This window comes from Natator depressus, chromosome 24, assembly GCF_965152275.1.
Source record: "Natator depressus isolate rNatDep1 chromosome 24, rNatDep2.hap1, whole genome shotgun sequence".
Lineage (NCBI taxonomy): Eukaryota > Metazoa > Chordata > Testudines > Cheloniidae > Natator > Natator depressus.
Genome location: NC_134257.1, coordinates 22756563 through 22776444, shown reverse-complemented (window position 1 = coordinate 22776444; position 19882 = coordinate 22756563). Strand labels below are relative to the sequence as shown.

Here is a 19882-nt window from a genome sequence, read left to right as displayed (position 1 = left end):
CTGCCCCTCCGTGCGCTTCCCACAGCGAGACCGCCCAGGCTGGGTCCTGGGGAAGCCAGAGGGTCCTGCACCCCAACTTCGCAGTCAGACGGGACTCTCAGCCAGCCAGTAAAACAGAGGTTTATTAGACGACAGGAACATGGTCTAAAACAGAGCTTGCAGGTGCAGAGAACAGGACCCCTCAGCTGGGTCCATTCTGGAGGGCAGTGAGCCAGACAACCACGTCTGCACTTCACTCCATGTCCTAGCCAGCCCCAAACTGAAACTCCCTCCAGCCCCTCCTCCTCTGGGCTTTGTTCCTTTCCCGGGCCAGGAGGTCACCTGATTCCTTTGTTCTCCAACCCTTTAGCTCCCACCTTGCAGGGGGGAAGGGCCAGGCCATCAGTTGCCAGGAGACAGGGTGTCGGCCATTCTCTGTGTGCAGACCCCTGCACACACCTGCCCTCTAGGGCTCTGCAGTGATCATACACCCTTACCCCACCACCTAGATACTTAAGAACTGCATAGGGGAAACTGAGGCACCCCCACAATATTCGGAGGAAACATTAAGAACAGTCCCACTTCGTCACACCCTCTTCCTGGGATTCACTGAGACTCTCAGCCAGCCAGTAAAACAGAAGGTTTATTGGACAACAGGAACACAGTCCAAAACAGAGCTTGTGGGTACACCCAGGACCCCTCAGTGAAGTCCTTCTGGGGGAGCAGGGAGCTTAGACCCCAGCCCTGGGGTTCCCTGTGTTCCTCCACCCAGCCCCAAACTGAAACTAAACCCACCGAGCAGGTTCCCTGCTGCAGCCTCCGTCCACATTCCTGGGCAGAGGTGTCACCTCCCCCTCCCCCTCCTGGCTCAGGTGACAGGCTCTCAGGTCTCCCGTCCCCAGGGCACATTCCCAGGTCAACACTCCCCCCTCCCTGCTGCGTCACATCCTCACACCTCTCCCCCCTTCGAGACTGAACTGAGCGGGGTCACTGTGACCAGTGACCTGGGGAAGTTCGGGGCCCCCTCTCCGGGACAGCGCATCCGCTATCAGGTTGGCACTTCCCTTCACATGGACCACATCCATGTCGTAATCCTGCAGGAGCAGGCTCCACCTCAGGAGCTTGGCGTAGGCTCCTTTCATCTGGTGCAGCCAGGTCAGGGGCGAGTGGTCGGTGTACACGGTGAAGTGTCGCCCGAAGAGATAGGGCTCTAGTTTCCTGAGGGCCCACACCATGGCCAGGCACTCCTTCTCGATGGCCGCGTAGTGTTGCTCCCGGGGTAGCAACTTCTTGCTCAGGTACACGATGGGGTGTCTCTCCCCCTTTTCCCCCTCTCCTACATTAACACCGCCCCCAGTCCCGTGTCGGAGGCGTCGGTGAACACCACAAAGGGCTTGTCAAAGTCTGGGTTTGTCAGAACTGGGCCACTGACCAGAGCCTCCTTCAGCGCCCGGAAAGCCTCCTGGCACTGCTCGGTCCAGACCACCTTGTCTGGCTTCCCCTTCTTGCATAGCTCAGTGATGAGGGTGGCTATGGCGCTAAAGTGGGGCACAAATCTTCAGTAGTATCCTGCCATCCCAATAAAGGCTTGGACCTGCTTTTTGGTGTGGGGAGCGGGCCAGTCTCTGATCACCTCCACCTTGGCCGGTTCCGGCTTTAGGCGGCCGCTCCCCACCCGATGGCCCAGGTAAGATACTTCAGCCATCCCCACCTTGCACTTCTCCGCTTTGACAGTTAGCCCAGCCCCCTGGAGTCGGTCCAGCACTTGTCTAACCTGGGACACGTGGTCCTCCCAGGTCTGGCTAAAGACACAGATGTCGTCAATATACGCCACGGCAAAACTCTCCATCGGGAGTGGCCTTCCCCTCCCACTCGTCTCTCATCAGGTCCAGGGGGCCCCTCACCCTCCTTCCATATAACAGTTCGAAAGGCGAAAATCCAGTAGACTCCTGGGGCACCTCCCTGTACGCGAACAGCAGGTGAGGTAAGTACTTGTCCCAATCCTGCGGGTGCTGGTTCATAAAGGTTTTCAGCATCATCTTTAGCGTCCCGTTAAACCTCTCCACCAGCCCATTGGACTGGGGGTGATACGCTGAGGCCCAGTCATGCCGGACCCCACATTTCTCCCACAAGCACCGGAGCAGGGCCGACATGAAGTTGGAGCCTTGGTCTGTCAAGACTTCCCTGGGGAACCCCACTCGGCTGAAAATGGTCAGGAGCGCATCTGCCACGGTGTCTGCTTCAATGGAAGCTAAGGGCACTGCCTCGGGGTAGCGGGTGGCGAAATCTACCACCACCAGAATGTATTTCTTCCCCGACCGGGTCGTCTTGCTGAGAGGCCCCACGATGTCCATGGCCACCTTCTGGAAAGGCTCCTCTATGATGGGCAAAGGTCTCAACGCCGCTTTCCCCTTGTCCCGGGCCTTCCCCACCCTCTGACAGGGGTCACAGGATCGGCAATACTGCCGGACGGTGGTAAAGACCCCGGGCCAGTAAAAGTTCTGTAGCAACCTCTGCCGGGTGCGCCGGATTCCCTGGTGCCCTGCGAGGGGGATGTCATGGGCCAGGGACAGGAGCTTGCGGCGGTACTTCTGGGGGACCACCAGCTGCCTCCTGATCCCACAGGACTCCCCTTCCCCTGGGGGAGCCCATTCTCGGTACAGGAACCCCTTCTCCCACAGGAACCTCTCCTGGCAGCCTCTCCTCATGGTCCGTCCCTCACTGAGGTCGGCCAGGTCCCTGAGCTTCTGCAAGGAGGGATCTTTCCTCAACTCGGCCTGGAACTCAGCGGCTGGGGAAGGGATGGGGCCCGGTTCCCCCTCCGTGGCCAGGTCTGAGGCCGCAGCCTCTCTGAGCCGTGCCCCTCGGCGCTCCCTCCCCACCCGAGTAGGGTCTCGCGCCTCCAGTGTGGTACCCTCCCCAGGGTCAGGTCGCAGTGCCCCTCGCCGGCTCTGGCTACGGGTCACAACCAGGGCGGTCTGGGGGTCGCTTGGCCAGTCCTCTAGGTCTCCCCCCATCAAAACTTCAGTGGGCAAATGGTGGTGTACCCCCACATCCTTGGGGCCCTCCTTGGTCCCCCATTTCAGGTGTACCCTTGCCACGGGCACCTTAAATGGGGTCCCGCCCACCCCCATCAGGGTCAGGTAGGTGTTGGGCACCACCCGATCTGGGGCCACCACCTCGGGCCGGGCCAGCGTCACCTCCGCGCCCGTATCCCAGTATCCATTGACCTTCCTCCCATCCACCTCCAGGGGAACAAGGCACTCTCTCCGGAGGGACAGCCCCGCACCCACCCTGTAAACCGAGCACCCTGAGTCCAGAGCCTCCAGCCCTCTGGCGGGGCTGGCTGGGGGTACTCTTCCCTCCTGAGCAGGTGGCAAACTGGTAGCCCCCCTTTCCTGGGTCGCCTGCCCCTCGTCCAGCTGAGTCCCTACCCAGTTAACCCTGGGTAGGTTGGGTCTGCTCAGTTTGTCCCTGAGCCCGGGGCACTGGGCCCGTACGTGGCCTCTCTGGCCACAGTGATAGCAGCTCAGGTCACGTTGGTCCCCTCGAACGGGTCGGAGGGGCCCGACACCAGGCGTTCCCCTTTGGAGGGGGTTCTCCCTATTTCCCCGCTGGGAGGCCCCATGGTGACTCTCTCTCTGCATCGGGGGGGGCCTGTTCTTTTGGGACTCCTCCCGGCTACCCCCCGACCGACTGTTCACAAACTCGTCGGCCAGCTGCCCTGCCTGCTGGGGGTTCGCGAGCTTTTTGTCCACCAGCCACAGCCTCAGGTCGGAAGGGCACTGTTCATACAGGTGCTCCAGTACAAACAGGTCAAGCAGGTCCTCTTTAGTTTGGGCCCCCGCTGTCCACTTGCGGGCATATCCCTGCATCCGGTTGGCCAGCTGTAGGTAGGTGACCTCAGGCGTTTTACGCTGACTCCGGAACCTTCTCCGGTACATCTCGGGGGTCAGCCCAAACTCACAGAGCAGGGCCTGTTTGAACAGTTCATAGTCCCCTGCCTCTGCCCCTGTCATCCGGCTGTAGACCTCCACGGCTTTGGGGTCCAGTAAGGGGGTGAGGAACTGGAGCCTGTCTGCAGGGTCAACCCTGTGCAGCTCGCAGGCATTCTCAAAGGCCGTCAGGAAGCTATCTATGTCCTCCCCCTCCTTCCGCTGGGCCAGGAAGCACTTATCAAAGCTCCTTGCAGTCTTGGGTCCCCCCACACTCACCGCAGCCGGGGCCCCACTGCTCCTCAGCCTGGCCAGCTCCAGTTCATGCTGTCTTTGTTTCTCCTTCTCCTGCTGCTCATGTTGACGTTCCCTCTCCTTCTCCTGACGCTCCCTCTCCTTCTCCTGACGCTCCCTCTCCTTCTCCTGACGTTCCCTCTCCTTCTCCTCCTGCTCATGTTGACGTTGTTTCTCCTCATGTTGACGTTGTTTTTCATGATCCTCCAGCTCCCTCATTTTCCTCTCCCTCTCCCATTCCAGCCGCATCCGCTCCAGGGATGGGGAGCTCCGCTGGGAGGATCCCCTGCTGGCTGCTGGGGTCAGGGGGCCCTCGGTCTTCGCTGGGCTTCCCACAACCCCTCCCCCAGGCATAGGTAGGAAGGGTCTCGGGGTGTCCTGGGCAGCAGTCTGACCCCTCCCAGCCTGGTCAGGCCCCAGGGCCCACGCTGCGTCCGCCGGGCGGCTTCCCTCAGGGACAGGGATCGGGTCATCCAAGCGATCCCTCTCCTCCAGCTGGGCAATCAGCTGTTCCTTGGTGGACCTCCCGATGCGCAGCCCCCTCTGCCTGCACAGCTCCACCAGGTCGCTCTTAAGGCGTTTAGCGTACATCTCCCGGCTGGCCACTCGCAGGCCGGGCAGCTTTCCACGGTTTCCAGGAGAAGCCCCTAGTGTGCCAGTCCTTCTTGAGGTCACCACCTCTTTGCCAGGGTCGAGCTGCAGACTCCTCCGCCCCTGGGACCGCTCGCTGCGATCCCCCGGGGGACCCTGTTACTGCAAAAGTCCTTCTCTCTGGTCACACACTCCCAGGGGTTAACCACCCCCTGAAACCGTCTCTCTCTGAATCTTCAGCACACCTGGTCCCCGTCAATCCCCCTTCGTTTTACTGTTCCCCAGTCACTTACTGCAGGAAGCGCCGTTCACGGGGTGCAGTAGATCCCACCGCTGCCACCAGTTGTCACGGCGTGTGGGGGAGTCCAGGCCCTGCACCCCTCTTCCTGGGATTCACTGAGACTCTCAGCCAGCCAGTAAAACAGAAGGTTTATTGGACAACAGGAACACAGTCCAAAACAGAGCTTGTGGGTACACCCAGGACCCCTCAGTGAAGTCCTTCTGGGGGAGCAGGGAGCTTAGACCCCAGCCCTGGGGTTCCCTGTGTTCCTCCACCCAGCCCCAAACTGAAACTAAACCCACCGAGCAGGTTCCCTGCTGCAGCCTCCGTCCACATTCCTGGGCAGAGGTGTCACCTCCCCCTCCCCCTCCTGGCTCAGGTGACAGGCTCTCAGGTCTCCCGTCCCCAGGGCACATTCCCAGGTCAACACTCCCCCCTCCCTGCTGCGTCACATCGTCACACCCCCATTTGGCTGGGGCGGGACAGAGAGGGATGAATAGGAAATGAGCAAGAGAGCGAGGGGCCTTGCTATGGGTCGGGATCTGGGCCGCCTGGCACAGTGGGGCCCCCCAATCTCGGATCCCACCCCCCAGGCCCTGCTCTCCCAGCCCTGAGCTCCCCTCCCACAGCTCTGCCGATGGCCCTCACTCACGACCCGCAGCCCCTCTATTCTCATTTCTATTGTTCCCGATTGCAGGACATTCGTGTCCCGGACACCTGGGTCCCATGCTCTCCCCTCCCCCGTCCCACCTGCCAAGAAGATCCCTCTCCAGTCTGGCAGGGAAGCGATTTCCCTCCACCCCCACGGAATGTACCCAACACCCCCCCGTGGTTACACGCAGCGTGACCAGTGTCGTCGGAAATCTGGATCGGAACTGGAACCTCAACACCCGCTTTAGAAGTGTGAACAGTGTGTGAGGAAATATGTGGGCCTGAGAAATCAAAATGGGTCTGAAAAGTGTCAACAAAGACGAGCTTCCTGCTCTGCCGAGGTAGCCAGCAGACGGAGGCGGGCTGCCCCGGGGGGGATTCTGGCTGGTGCTGGGTTACAAGTCACCCTTGTACCGGGTGCCAGGTCACGACGTGTTGTTCTCCTCATTGTGTGAGTCAAAGGCAGCAGAACTGGGCTTCGCCTGCCTGAACGAGGGGTCTCCTCAGTGCCGTCCAGAGCCCTGGGACCTCGGGGCTTGTCCCATCAGGTGTGAAAGTAAGAAACTTGCCTGAGCCCGTCTCTCGTTACAAATCAAGCCCTGGTCACCCTCACCTGAGCAGCCCTCGCTAAGCAGGGGGCTGGATGGCGGACCCCAGTGGGAGAGGGAGAGGTGGGGACAGGGGTTTTGTTCGGTGCTGTGGGCTGCCCCCTCCCGGTTAGAGACACAGCGGATTAGGCTCCAGAGTCTTCTGGTTTGTGAGGTGACCACGAGAGCTGAAATCACTGACAACCAGGTGTCGGTGCCCAGACCTGCTGCGGGACGGCGTTTCTGGGGAGGAGACGGCCCAGCCTGCACTGGCTGTGAGGTCCCCCACTGAGAGCTGAAATCACCGAGAGCCGGTGGAACCTCCAGAGACCGACTCGCCGGGGTCCCGGGGCAGGGGGGCAGGAGGTGACGGCGCAGGGCCATGGGCGGGGAGTGGTGCAGTGAATGGTGGCACGACAAACAGCGGCTGGAGCGAGTGGCCGGAGCGAGTGCCGAGCAGCTGGAGGAACCAGCAAGGTGCCTTCGACCTTCCCCTCTCCCCCAGGGTGGGAGGTGAACTCATGCCCAAGCCCCTCTCAGCGCTGGGTCCGCACTGAGCCAGGACAAGAACTCCGAGTGGGGTGCAGGGGAGGGCGAAGCGGGGAGCCCGTGCAAGGGGCTACGTTTTAGTGACTTTGCTCCAGAACGCTCCAGATTTGTGACTGAGAAATGTAAATAAAGACACATTTCATAGTAGGCCAGGATATTTAAAACGCATTATGTGCCAAGGTCATTATCTCACATCATCGCTATCGCGAGAGGTCGTTATATTGGGGAGTTTCTGGACTAAACATTTTTATTATTATAATTAATTTCTATGTAAAAATGGACAGACCAGGTGAAACCAACGGTCCACATACCCGGTATCCTGTCTTCCGACAGTGGCCAGTGCCAGGTGCCCCAGAGAATCATCGAGTGATCGATCCCCTGTCGTCCACTCCCAGCTTCTGGTGAACAGGGGCAGGGGACCCCTCATCATTTTGTTGCCCTTCGCTGTTCCTTTTCTCATTCTAATTTATCTTTTTTGAGATGGGGCGACCAGAACTGCAGGCAGTATTCAAGATGTGGGGGTAGCATGGATTTATACAGTAAACGTGGAGGAGCTTGGTTTGCCAGACTGATCAGCCAAGCCAATACTGACAACCTATAGGAAAAGGCTGCAAAACACCATGCCCCTGGACAGCATCGACATGCGGAAAGCCTGGTAAGTCAGTCACTGTCAAAGCCAATTTTAGAGGAACTTAATGAGGCTGTTAAGAATGCTGGAGACTCAACTCAGTTTATGCGAACAAACCTGGCTGTCGAGTCGTACTTTCTATTTCAGCAAGAGATGCCACACACTGCAAACCGGAGGCCACTGTTAAGTGCATTGTCACTTCTTAATCCGGAAGCTGGACACTGGTTCCGAACACGACCAGCAAATGCTCACTATCTCGCTGCAAGAAACTCAGCGGACTGGCTGGAAGCATGTGCTGCAACAGGGAAAGACTCAGCCGCTGAAACAGTGAAGAACTCTCTCACCACATTCGGACAATGCACGTACATGGCTGACGAATGCACTGATGCAAACGGGCGTCGAGGATGAAGTCATTGTCTACGTTATCGTGATGTCCGTGGTAGGCCAGTAGATGCGTGTCTAGATATTCAGGTTATAGAAGACACATTGGCTGCATCTCTGACAACCCACATGTCACAGAGATTGGGGGAGTCAGGGCCCTGCACCCCCACTTCCTGCCATTCCCCATGACTCTCAGCCAGCCAGTAGAACAGAAGGTTTCTTAGAGACGACAGGAACACAGTCCGGACCAGAGCTTGCAGGCGTAAACCGGACCCCTTAGTCAGGCCCTTCTGGGGGGCAGGGAGATTAGTCCCCAGCTCTGGGGGCTCCCTCCTCTTCCCCAGCCCGCTCCAAAAACTGAAACTCCCTCCAGCCGACTCCCCCAGCCTCCCCCCAGCTCCTCCTCCAGCCTTTGTCCAGTTTCCGGTGCCAGGTGGGCTCAGGTTACAGGCTCAGATGACAGGCTCAGGTATCCTCCCAGCCAGTGACGACCCCCCCCCCGGCTATCTCATCACCGATCAGACAGTCCCAGTGAAACTCCCCTGCCACATTCCCAGGTCAATCCGCCCCACTCCGTCCCTGCTGCGTCACACCCCGTCTTAAAGGAGTTCAATGCTTGTCAATTGAACCCCAAGGAGATGGCAGCTTGTGCATTTGATGGAGCTGCAAACTTCTCTGGTGGACAGGGCCGGCTCTAGGTCTTGTGCCACCCCAAGCAGGTGCTTGGTTTGCTGGTGCCTAGAGCCAGCCCTGGAAGTGGATACGAGCTTTGCTCAGAGAAAAGTGTAACTCTCGTCTCTCCAATACACACGGCAGAGGCCATCTGCTCCAGCTACCGCTCCTGCGAGCTGCAGAATCTTCCAAAGACATTAAAAAGCCACGACTTTAACGTCTTCCTTCTACGCTTTTTTTCAGCAAGAGTCCAAAATGGCTGAACACCTTTGAAAAAACAGAAGATACACTGGGACTGAAGGTCAAATTCGTCCAACCTGGGGAAACCCGCTGGCTTTCTCATGAGCGATCCTTGGCTGTTGTCTTTAAATGACTGCACCCGTTATTACGATTTGTTTCCTCCTGGTGCTGCAACGAGACCAAGCCAGGCCACACCTTCCGCACAGCAGGTACGAACCTGTCGTGACCCTCGGCCGCCACTTTCGGGGGGGTGGGGGGGCATTGACAGCTGTGCCCTGGGGCCCCGGAATTGCTGTCCGTGGGCCTGTCCCACCCCCCACTGGGGAGACTATCGGGGTGGGGCAGGATCCCTGGAGGCTAGGGGGATCCTGCCCTCTGTCAAGCACTTACCCCCCCCAGGGACAATTCCCTTGCTCATGCTATACCCCCCCCCCCACATGTCTGCTGGGGCCAGACCCCCCAGGGAGGGGGCAGTGGGGGCCCTGTCGTGTCCGTTTCAGATTCCCCTGATGCTGCAGCGACTGAATTGCAACACCCCCGCCCCCCGTGTCTGGGTGGGGGCAGCGGGGGGGGGTGAGTCCCTCCCCCCGGCAGGGGAGGCAGGCAGGGCTGTCAGGAAAAAGGGGGCATGGTGCCAAAGAGGCCGCACCCCCTGCCCCATACCTGGGCTGGGAGAGGCAAGGGAGATGCTTCGTGCCAGCTCCCGTCCCTCCCCCCCACTTCCCCCGTCTCTGCCCTTTGCCCCGAGCTGGGAACCAGGCGTCTCTGCCGTCCCGGCGGGTCCTGCAGCAGCGAAGGGCGATGGGGCGAATCCCCCACAGACCGGGTGGCCCTTGGACAGGGATTCTCCTGGCAGGTCAGAGGGGGAGAACGTGGGACCCAGGTGTCCGGGGCAAAAAGGGCTGCAATAAGAGCCAGTGTCAATGAAAGCGGAGGCGCTGTGGGTCGGGACTCAGGGGCACCGGCAGAGCTGGGCGAGGGGCACCCCAGGGCTGGAGTAGCCGGAGGGGGGCTCTGACGCTTCCTTTCCCAGGCTGGCTCCAACCCCACCCTCCCCCGAGGCTGTGCCCCGAAGCCGCGGGGACACGCACAAAAGCCCCGTTGTGTCCCGCAGCAGGGATCAGCTGTTTGCTTGTGTCTCTCTGGGCTAGAGAACTGGGGGGGACACACCCAGCCCCCCCCACTGAACTCCCTCCCCCCAGATCTAGCAGGTGGAACCAGAGCCAGGCAGAGAGCCAGGGACCCGGCACCCCGTGGGGGGCGGGGGGAGAAGGGAGAAGACCCTTTCCCTACCCCCCCACCCCCGCCGCACGGGTTCCTTCCTCCAAAGCGAAGGGGAAGTGAGCGGAGGAGGCTGGGAGGGGAAGCCTGAGGCTGGAGGGGCCCCGTGGGGCTGCCCTGCCTGTGGGTCCGGACTCCAGGGTCCCGGCCCAGAGACGCCTCCCCTGGGTTGAGGCAGGTCCGGCTGCAGCAAAAGGCGGCGGGGCGGCACCTGGCGAGGGGTCCCTTGCAGCTGAGCGGGTGGAGCGGGGGCCGGGGGGGACCCAGGTGTCCCGGACACCAAGGACTGTAACAGGGGACAGTGCAAATGCAAACGGAGGGGCTGCAGGTCGGGAGTGAGGGGCACCAGTTGGTATCTGCCTCTCTGGTCTCCCCCCCGCAGCCTCCGTCCTGGGCTCCTGCCTCCAGCCGGCGCCGGCCCAGACCCCGGTGACCATCGTCCTCACCCCGCCGAGCCCCGCGGTGGGAGGGGGCGTCAGCCTGGCCCCCCAGAATCCGCCACAGGACTCGCGGACATGCAGCTGGTACCGATCAGACAACACTGATGAAAACAGCCGGATCCTCACCTACTTCCCAGGACCACCCCCCGTCCAGACCAAAGGCTCGGCCCACACGGGGCGGGAGACAGCGGGGCCGGGCTGCGCCCTGCACATCGCGGGGTTAAGGCTCAGCGACACCGGGAGCTACACGGTGCAGATTCAGAGCCCGATTAGCCCTGTCCTCGGCACGGTGCATCTGCCCGTCTCCGGTAAGTGCCACCCCCGCGCCCTGCCCCTTCCCCATCCCCGCCCCAGCGATGGGCTCTGGGCCTCTCCCCCGGGGACGAGCCTGGCTGGGACATGGGGGGAACCCGCCCCCAAACACAGACCCTGCCCTGTATGTGGCATCCCACCCCCCTGCCCCCAAGAGATGATGACCCCCCAATACACAGAGATGTGGGGCTCTGGGCCCCCAGACGCCCCCTCCCTGAGCTGGGAGCCAGGACTGAATATGGATGGGGAGTGACCCCCCCCCCCTTAACAGCTGCTGCTGTCGCAGTTGGTATAATCTGCATTCAGCCTGTTGTGCCGGCTCCACAGACCCCCCCACGCAGACCCCACTCCCCTGCCCTGCCCGGATCCAACCCAGGAGTCCTGGCTCCCAGCCCCCCCTGCTCTAACCCACCAGCCCCCACTCCCCTCCCAGAGCCAGGAAGAGAACCCAGGAGTCCTGGCTCCCAGTCCCCCTGCTCTAACCCACCAGCCCCCACTCCCCTCCCAGAGCTGGGGAGAGAACCCAGGAGTCCTGGCTCCCAGAGCCCCACTGTGACGAAGCGGGACTGTTCTTAATGTTTCCTCTGAATATTGTGGGGGTGCCTCAGTTTCCCCTAGACAGTTTTTAAGTCTCTAGGGGGTCGGATAAGGGTGTATGATCCTTGCAGAGCCCTAGAGGGCAGGTGTGTGCAGGGGTCTGGACATAGAGAATGGCTGACACCCTGTTTCCTGGCCACTGATGGCCTGGGCCCTTCCCCCCTGCAAGGTGAGAGCTAAAGGGTTGGAGAACAAAGGAATCCGGTGACCTCCTGGCCCGGGAAAGGGACAAAGCCCAGAGGAGAAGGGGCTGGAGGGAGTTTCAGTTTGGGGCTGGCTGGGAAATGGAGTGAAGGGCAGACGTGGTTGTCTGGCTCACTGCCCCCCAAAATGGACGCAGCTGAGGGGTCCTGGTCTCTGCACCTACAAGCTCTGGTTTAGACCATGTTCCTGTCGTCTAATAAACCTTCTGTGTTACTGGCTGGCTGAGAGCAACGTCTGTCTGCGGAGTTGGGGGGCAGGACCCTCTGGACCCCCAGGACCCCGCCTGGGCGGACTGGCTGTGGGAAGCGCACGGGGGGGCAGAGGAGGCTGAATGCTCCGAGGTCAGACCCAGGAAGGTGGAGCTGGGTGAGCTGTGTGTCCTGCAGACAGGCTGCTCCCCGAGAGGAGACTCCCCCAGAGTCCTGCCTGGCTTCGTGGGGAGCAGTTCCAGAGCATCGCCCGGGGACTCCGTGACACCCACTCTTTCCCATATAGCTGTGTAGCCCTACAATAAAGTCTGTGGCTGGATAACAGCTCACTACTGCCGCCAGGGAGCTGGGTCTGAATCCTCCACAGGGCTGCGGGGCAGGAGCCCCGTAGAGCGAGGGCTCCCCTGAGGGTCAGGGTGGATCCAACTGCTCCCCCCAGTGACACTCTCTCTTTTCCCAGAAAAGCTCTCCAAGCCCACGGTGACGCCCAGCGAAACCCAGGTGCTGGAGAACGGGACCTTCACCCTCACGTGCAACACTTCTGTGAGCGCCGACACCGTGCTCTGGCTCCGGAATGGGGTGTTCCTCGCACCCAGTGACCGGCTGGGGCTGTCCCCTGACAACCGGACCCTCACGGTGCTGAATTTCACCCAAGCCGATGCTGGTGCCTACCAGTGCGAGGTCAGGAACCCCATCAGCACCAACCGCAGCAAGCCCAGCACCGTGACGGTGGCCTGTGAGTAACTACAGCCCCGTCCCCTGGCCGCACTTCCCCCGGCCCTGCTGGCATCGTCCAGCCACGGAGATGCAGCCACCTCTGGAGTGGGGCAGGCACCTGTTTATAACTTGTCCTGCTAGTGCCCTCCCTCCCAATGATCCTCTCCTCTGTCTATAGATGGGCCAGAATCCACCAGGATAGACCCTCCAGGACCCATCGGCCTGACCCTTGGATCCTCTCTGACCCTGACGTGTGTCGCCGACTCCGTCCCAGCCCCGAGCTATCGCTGGTTTTTCAATGGCACCAAATTACTCCAGACCGGGAGCAGCCTGACCATTAACCTCACAACCTTGGATCAGCTGGGCACGTACAAGTGCCAGGCTGACAACCCTGTCACCGGCCTCACTGATGAAGTGGAGATCAAGGTGCTTGGTGAGTAACCAGGCACCGCGCCCCATGCCTGCCTCTGTCTGAGGCCCACAGAGCACCAGGAGCTCCGTCATTGTCTTTCCAGCCTGTGCCCTGGCCACTCCGGATCTGTCCTTTCTCCAGCCAGGCTCCCTGTCTGCATGGGACGTCCCCTGTCACCTGTGACTCTGTGCACCAACCCCACGGGTCAGCACCGTTCCTGCGCCCTGGGCTCTCCCCATCAACGCGGCCGGGTCTGGGGACTTCAGCTCAGTTCTGGATTCACCCTTCAGGCTCTGTTCTCCAAGGGACACTCCCGTCTGTCTCCAGTCTGGATCATACACCCCCTGTCACCTGGCACGCCATGTACCAAGCCTGCTCCCCGTGCTGGGTGCTCTCGGCTATTTCACTGTCTCTCCAGCCACATCCCCCTGCGCTCTGGTCCTGTCCGGGGCTCAGCTCCACCCCGTGGGCTCTCTCCTGTGGGGGCTGCTCCCAGCCGTGCTGCAGCTGGGCCGGACGCTACCTGTCGTCTTCCAAGCCATGCCCCAGTTCCTGCGATCAGCGTGTTGTGCGCCATGCTCTGTGCCTGTCTCTCCCTCCCAGCGCCGTTCTGTTTCTGCCCCCTGCCCCCCCACCAACGGTCTCTGTCCTCCATGGGATGCCCCATAACGCCCCACTGCAGCTCAGACAGCAACCTCCTGCCCACCTGGCACCTCCGGCTGATTCCCACCTGGGCTGGTGGCCATGGCATTGAGGGTGGGGGGATATCAGTCTGTACTTGCTGTCGGCTCCAGGCCCCCACACACACTGGCTCTGTGTCCCAGCGCTGTCTCCTGGGGGTGGGTAGCAGATGGGGCAGATGGTGGGGGGTGCGGGGGAGGCACCCTCTTTCTGAGCCGGTTTCCTCCTTCGCTCTGTTGATTCTCTCCTGTGACTTACCGGCGCCTTCCTGGTGCGCCTGCCCCCCCTGGCCCCCGCGCTGCTCGGTGCCCCCCAGCAAGGGGTGCTGGAGAGTGAATTAACCAGCAGGCAGGACAGGGAGCTCAGAGGGGGACAAGGGGATTGGGGGTGCCCTGAGGGAACAGATGGGAGGGGATGTTCCTAGCCCCCCAGGGAAGGGGGTACAGACTGGAGGAGTCTCCTTGGCGCTACCCCTGGAGTCCGGACGCCCCCTTCCCATTCGGACTCTCGTGGGGAGAACCCAGGGGGCCTGGGGCTGTGAGGCCCTTGCTGAGCTATGGGGCTGTGGAGGAATACGGGGCAGCACTAGGCTGGAGTTACCTCCCGCCCCCCGCACTGGGTCACCCTGATCTCCCTGGGGTCAGCGAGAGCAGCTCTGGCTGACTGCCCATGATGCACCAGCGAGCCCCCCCCCCCCCCGGCCTGGGTCTGGGATGGGCTGCTCCATCCTGGTCAGAGGTGCAAAGGGTGAAGGACCCTTCCCATGATACGGCAGGGCAGGGATAGCAGGACCTTTCCCTTAGGGCGACGGCCCCAACCCCGGGCGAACGGAGGGCCAGGACACACAGTGACGCTCTCTCTGTCCCCTGCACAAAAATGCTGCCCAAGCCCACGGTGACACCTGGCCAAATCCAGGTGCTGGAGAACGGGACCTTCACCCTCACGTGTAACAGCTCCCCCAGCGCCGACACCGTGCTCTGGCTCCGGGACGGGGCGTCCCTCGCGCCCAGTGACCGGCTGGGGCTGTCCCCTGACAACCGGACCCTCACGGTGCTGGGTGTCACCCAGGGCGACGCCGGCGCCCACCAGTGCGAGGTCGGGAACCCCGTCAGCACCGAACGCAGCGAGCCCAGCACCGTGACGGTGACCTGTGAGTAACTGCAGCCCCGTCCCCCGGCCGCGCTGCCCCCGGCCCTGCTGGCATCGCCCAGCCACGGAGATGCAGCTGTCACGGGGTCCCCGGGTGATGCTCTGGAACTGATCCCTATGAAGCCAGGCAGGACTCTGGGGGAGTCTCCTCTCGGGGAGCAGCCTGTCTGCAGGACACACAGCTCCCCCGGCTCCCACCTTCCTGGGTCTGACCCCGGAGCCTTCAGCCTCCTCTGCCCCTCCGTACGCTTCCCCAGCGAGTCTGCCCAGGCGGGGTCCTGGGGAAGCCAGAGGGTCCTGCCCCCCAACTCCGCAGTCAGACGCGACTCTCAGCCAGCCGGGGAAACAGAGGTTTATTAGACGACAGGAACATGGTCTAACACAGAGCTTGTAGGTGCAGAGACCAGGACCCCTCAGCCGGGTCCATTTTGGGGGGCAGTGAGCCAGACAACCACGTCTGCCCTTCACTCCATGTCCCAGCCAGCCCCAAACTGAAACTCCCTCCAGCCCCCCCTCCTCTGGACTTTGTCCCTTTCCCGCGCCAGGAGGTCACCGGATTCCTTTGTTCTCCAACCCTTTCGCTCTCACCTTGCAGGGGGGAAGGGCCCAGGCCATCATCTGGAGTACTGTGTCCAGTTTTGGGCCCCACACTACAAGAAGGATGTGGATAAATTGGAGAGAGTCCAGCGAAGGGCAACAAAAATGATTAGGGGTCTGGAACACATGACTTATGAGGAGAGGCTGAGGGAACTGGGATTGTTTAGTCTGCGGAAGAGAAGAATGAGGGGGGATTTGATAGCTGCTTTCAACTACCTGAGAGGTGGTTCCAGAGAGGATGGTTCTAGACTATTCTCAGTGGTAGAAGAGGACAGGACAAGGAGTAATGGTCTCAAGTTGCAGTGGGGGAGGTTTAGGTTGGATATTAGGAAAAACTTTTTCACTAGGAGGGTGGTGAAACACTGGAATGTGTTACCTAGGGAGGTGGTAGAATCTCCTTCCTTAGAAGTTTTTAAGGTCAGGCTTGACAGAGCCCTGGCTGGGATGATTTGATTGGGGATTGGTCCTGCTTTGAGCAGGGGGTTGGACTAGATGACCTCCTGAGGTCCCTTCCAACCCTGATATTCTATGATTCTATGATCAGTGGCCAGGAAACAGGGTGTCGGCCATTCTCTGTGTCCAGACCCCTACACACACCTGCCCTCTAGGGCTCTGCAACGACCATACACCCTTACCCCACCACCTAGATACTTAAGAACTGCCTAGGGGAAACTGAGGCACCCCCACACTATTCAGAGGAAACATTAAGAACAGTCCCACTTCGTCACAGCAGCCATCTCTGGGGGGGGGGGCACCAGGGCTGTTAATACGGGGATCTCTCACTGGCGCTGTCCTTTCCCTTGATCCTCTCCCTCTCTGTGTACACGGGCCGGACTCTGCCAGGATAGACCCGCCAGAACCCATCGACCCGACCCTCGGGTCCCCTCTGACCCTGTCGTGCGTCGCCGACTCCGTCCCAGCCCCGAGCTATCGCTGGGTTCTCAATGGCACCAACATGAACGAGACCGGGACCAGCTTGACCTTTAACCCCACGACCTTAGATCACCAGGGCACGTACGAGTGCCAGGCTCACAACCCAATTACCAACCACAGTGCCAAGGCGTCTGTCGCCGTGCGGGTGACAGGGACGGGTCAGTCCCCGGGATGGAACAACGCCCTGCAGACACAGGGATCCCAGTGCTGCCACCAATGCCCCAGTGCGGCGCTAGGGGCCCAGGCTGCAGGGAGCGGCGTGGGGGGATTGTTACTGACCGTCTGATCCAACCCTCCCCACATCTCTCCTCCAGACCCAGTCGCCCCTCGTCCAGGTCTCTCTGCCGGGGCCGTCGCTGGGATCGTCATCGGGTCGCTGGCGGGGGCGGCGCTGGTTGGAGTCGGGGCCTATTTCCTCTGTGAGTAACACCCGGCCGCCCCGGGAGAGCCAGGACTCCTGGGTTCTCCCCTAGCTCTGGGAGGGGACTTGGGTCTAGTGGTTAGAGCAGGGGGGGCTTGGAGACAGGACCCCAATTCCAGCATCTCTGATGATTCCTCCCAGACTCTCGCTGCCGGAACGAGACCCCCAGGGAGAACGAGGCACCTGTCCCAGTGTACGAGAACCTGCCCCCTACAGCTGGGGCGGGGCCAGTGGTGAGTGACAAGGGCCACCCCCACCCCCCTCTATTCCAGGCCCAGCCCCTCCTCTGCGGATGCCCCTCAGTCTCGACACGCAGCCCCCAGCCAGTTTACCCTGTCCCCTTTGGGTGGGGCTGGGGAAGGGTTACACAGACCCTGGGTCCCACTGACTCTCCCAGGGTCCCTCCCCCGACCCGGAGCTCGGCTGGAGGGGCGGGGGGGGGAGTCTCTGTGGTCCGGGGCTAAAGCCCCTCTTGCCTCTGTCTCACCCAGGCCCAGCCCGGGAGCCCCCCTGATCCCAGCCCCACATACCAGGTGAGCACCGGCCCCTTACCCTGTATCCTCCCCCTGAGAGGGGTTTGGACCCAGTGGGGGGAGGGGGAGCTGCCCCCCAGAAGCCCTATGGCTGAGAACGGGGCTGGTTAACACATCCCAGAGCGGGGGGAGCAGAGTGAACCAGAAGGGGACCAGCCGGGAGCCTCAGGGCTGAGGGGAGGCGCTATGGGGGGCCCAGCACTGGGAGGGGGAGGATGGGCCCCTGGTGTGGGAGGGGCTGTTGGGGTCCTCCCCTGGGGCGTCTCTGGCTGAATCGTCCCCGTTTCCCCCAGACGCTGCAGCCCCGACAGCAGGACGTGTACGAGGAGCTGAAGAAGTGATGCCCCCTCCGGCCCCCCGGTGCATGCTGGGAGAGGCCCGGTGCATGCTGGGAAAAGCGCATCCCCGAGACTGGGTCCCGCCGCCCGGGGACGTCCCGCCGATGAAGCGTTAAAGGGCAGGAACAGCCACCGCCCGGCCCGGGGGGTCCGTCCATCCAGGCCCCTTCCCTGGCGCCCATCACCGCAGCGTCTGGGCCCCTCCAAAGAAATCAGAAACTCGGCGCCTGTGAGTGGCTCTGGCTCCATCGTGCCCAGCACAGTATTTGGGAGCCCGCCTCTGCCACCGGCTTGGGGACGTCTCAGGACCAAACACCCCCCAGCCTGGGGCACGTGCCCTGTTTTCTGCCCGCCTGACCCGAGCCTGGCGCGCTGAGCTGTGTCCCACCCCAGGCTGCGGGCTCCCCACTGCACAGAGGGGCCCGGGCGGCTCAGTGACCAGCCTGGGTCCCATGGGGAGTCTGTGGGGCTGCAGGGACTCGGACCCGGGTCTCCCAGTGCCCCACTGGTGCCCAAACTAGGGCCTGGGGTCCCTGCCCAGGGCTTCCCCCACCCTACCTCCAGTGCCCGGCCCTGCGTCTTCCCCTCCCTGGGGCAGTTCTCCCATGCAGAGCTGTGAACAGCGATGCCAACCCGCCCGGCTGGGACCGGGACCCCTGGCGGAGGGCACAGGGCGCCGAGAGGCTCATGGGGCCCCCGGCTCTGACATCTACAGACCAGCCCCCAAAGGAACTCGTGGGGTCCCTGCCCAGAGCCGGCATCTCTGGGCACGGTGTCCGTGGCGAGCCGTGTGCCCGGGGTCACGTCCGGGGCTGTGTATCTGGCCTGGGTCTCAGGGGCTGGTTCCAGCCGGGCAGCGGGAGGCGCCAGGCCCGTCCCTGGCAGACAGGAGGCACCGGGCCGTTCTCTCTGTGCCCGGATCCGGGGCAGCTGGGTGGTGCCGAGCTCGCCAGGCGGCTGGTTCCACCCGGAGCCAGGCCCCAGCAGCGTCTGCCCCAGCCCCAGGCAAGCAGCCGGCAGGGAAAAGGGCCCAGTGCGGGGGGCAGGCGTTTCTGAGGACAGACGCTGGCTTGGTGGGAGCTATCGCGGGGTGTGGGGTGCACCCAGGGTCCTGTCCCGAGGGGAGCAGCTGCCAGCAGGTTTGTCTCCTGCAGGGAGCGTCGGAGCCCGGGCGGCTGGGAGCCGGATGCTGGGGGGAGATGAACCCGCAGGAGCTTCCAGGGGCGGGTTCGGGACGTCGGGACGCTGGGAAACGCGTCCCCAGTTTGTTCTCCATGTTACCCATTGTCCCATTAACTCCATGAGAACGTAAGAGCGGCCAGAGTGGGTCAGACCCAAGGTCCATCCCGCCCAGTGTCCTGTCTGCCAACAGTGGCCAGTGCCGGGTGCTCCAGAGGGAATGAACAGACCCGGGAATCGCCCAGTGATCATCCCCTGTCGCCCATTCCCAGCTCCTGGCAAACAGAGGCTAGGGACACCATCCCTGCCCATCTTAGCGAATAGCTATTGATGGACCGATCCTCCAGGAACTTATCGAGTTCTTTTTTGAACCCTGTTATAGTCTTGGCCTTCACAACATCCTCTGGCAGGGAGTTCCACAGGTTGACGGTGCGTTGCGGGAAGAAAGACTTCCTTGTGTTTGTTCTAAACCTGCTGCCCGTTCCTGTCATTCCCGATCCCTAGTTACGAGGAGTAAATAACAGGAGCCTCCAGCGGCTCCTTCTCCAGCTCTGGGCTCCGGTCAATAAACTCAGCCTGGTTGTCTCTGTAAGGCCTGGCCGTGCTGGGGCCGAGTGGGGCGCTGGCTGGGGGGTCACTGCTCAGCTGGGGGGTCCGAGTCTGTGGGGGCAGCAGAGCTGGGAACTCGGCCAGTGGGCAGCGCCAGGGGCTGGGCACCCCAGGGGGATCCTGGGCGATTGGGGGGCGCCGATCGCTGACCTGTCGAGGGCTGAGCGGGGGGCTTTGGGGCTCTGACCCCCAGCAAGGCCAGACCAGGCTCCTCACAGCGGGGCAAGGGGTCGCGGGGGGCCTCCCAGCCCGGCACCCCGGGAAGCGTCACACGGCACAGCCCAGGGGTGCAGGGGGAGCAGCGTGGGAGCAAAGGCCCCGCACGCGAAGCCGCCAGGCCACGGGAGCCCCCGGCACGATGCCGGCCCCAGCAGGGCCAAGGGGAGCCGGGTGCGTCTGGCCCGGACCCTGGCCGTGCCGGGCACTCGCTGCTGCCCCCTGCTGGAGAAGGGAGGCCCAGCCCCCCTCAGGCTCAGCCGGACA

At 62.2% G+C, this 19882-nt stretch overlaps 1 protein-coding gene across 1 annotated transcript in view; it reads left to right on the top strand.

The window, feature by feature from the left end:
- LOC141977231 (cell adhesion molecule CEACAM5-like) overlaps positions 1-19428 on the top strand; it is a 32924-nt gene extending 13496 nt beyond the window's left edge. The window contains exons 9-18 of the mRNA XM_074938610.1: positions 9465-9643; positions 10451-10816; positions 12291-12566; positions 12726-12980; positions 13378-13522; positions 14444-14790; positions 16634-16738; positions 16882-16973; positions 17232-17273; positions 17567-19428. Coding sequence (XP_074794711.1) covers positions 9465-9643; positions 10451-10816; positions 12291-12566; positions 12726-12980; positions 13378-13522; positions 14444-14790; positions 16634-16738; positions 16882-16973; positions 17232-17273; positions 17567-17614 — 1855 coding nt within the window. The 3' untranslated portion in view covers positions 17615-19428. The remainder of the gene's footprint in view (positions 1-9464; positions 9644-10450; positions 10817-12290; positions 12567-12725; positions 12981-13377; positions 13523-14443; positions 14791-16633; positions 16739-16881; positions 16974-17231; positions 17274-17566) is intronic.
- The last annotated feature ends 454 nt before the right edge of the window (positions 19429-19882 follow it).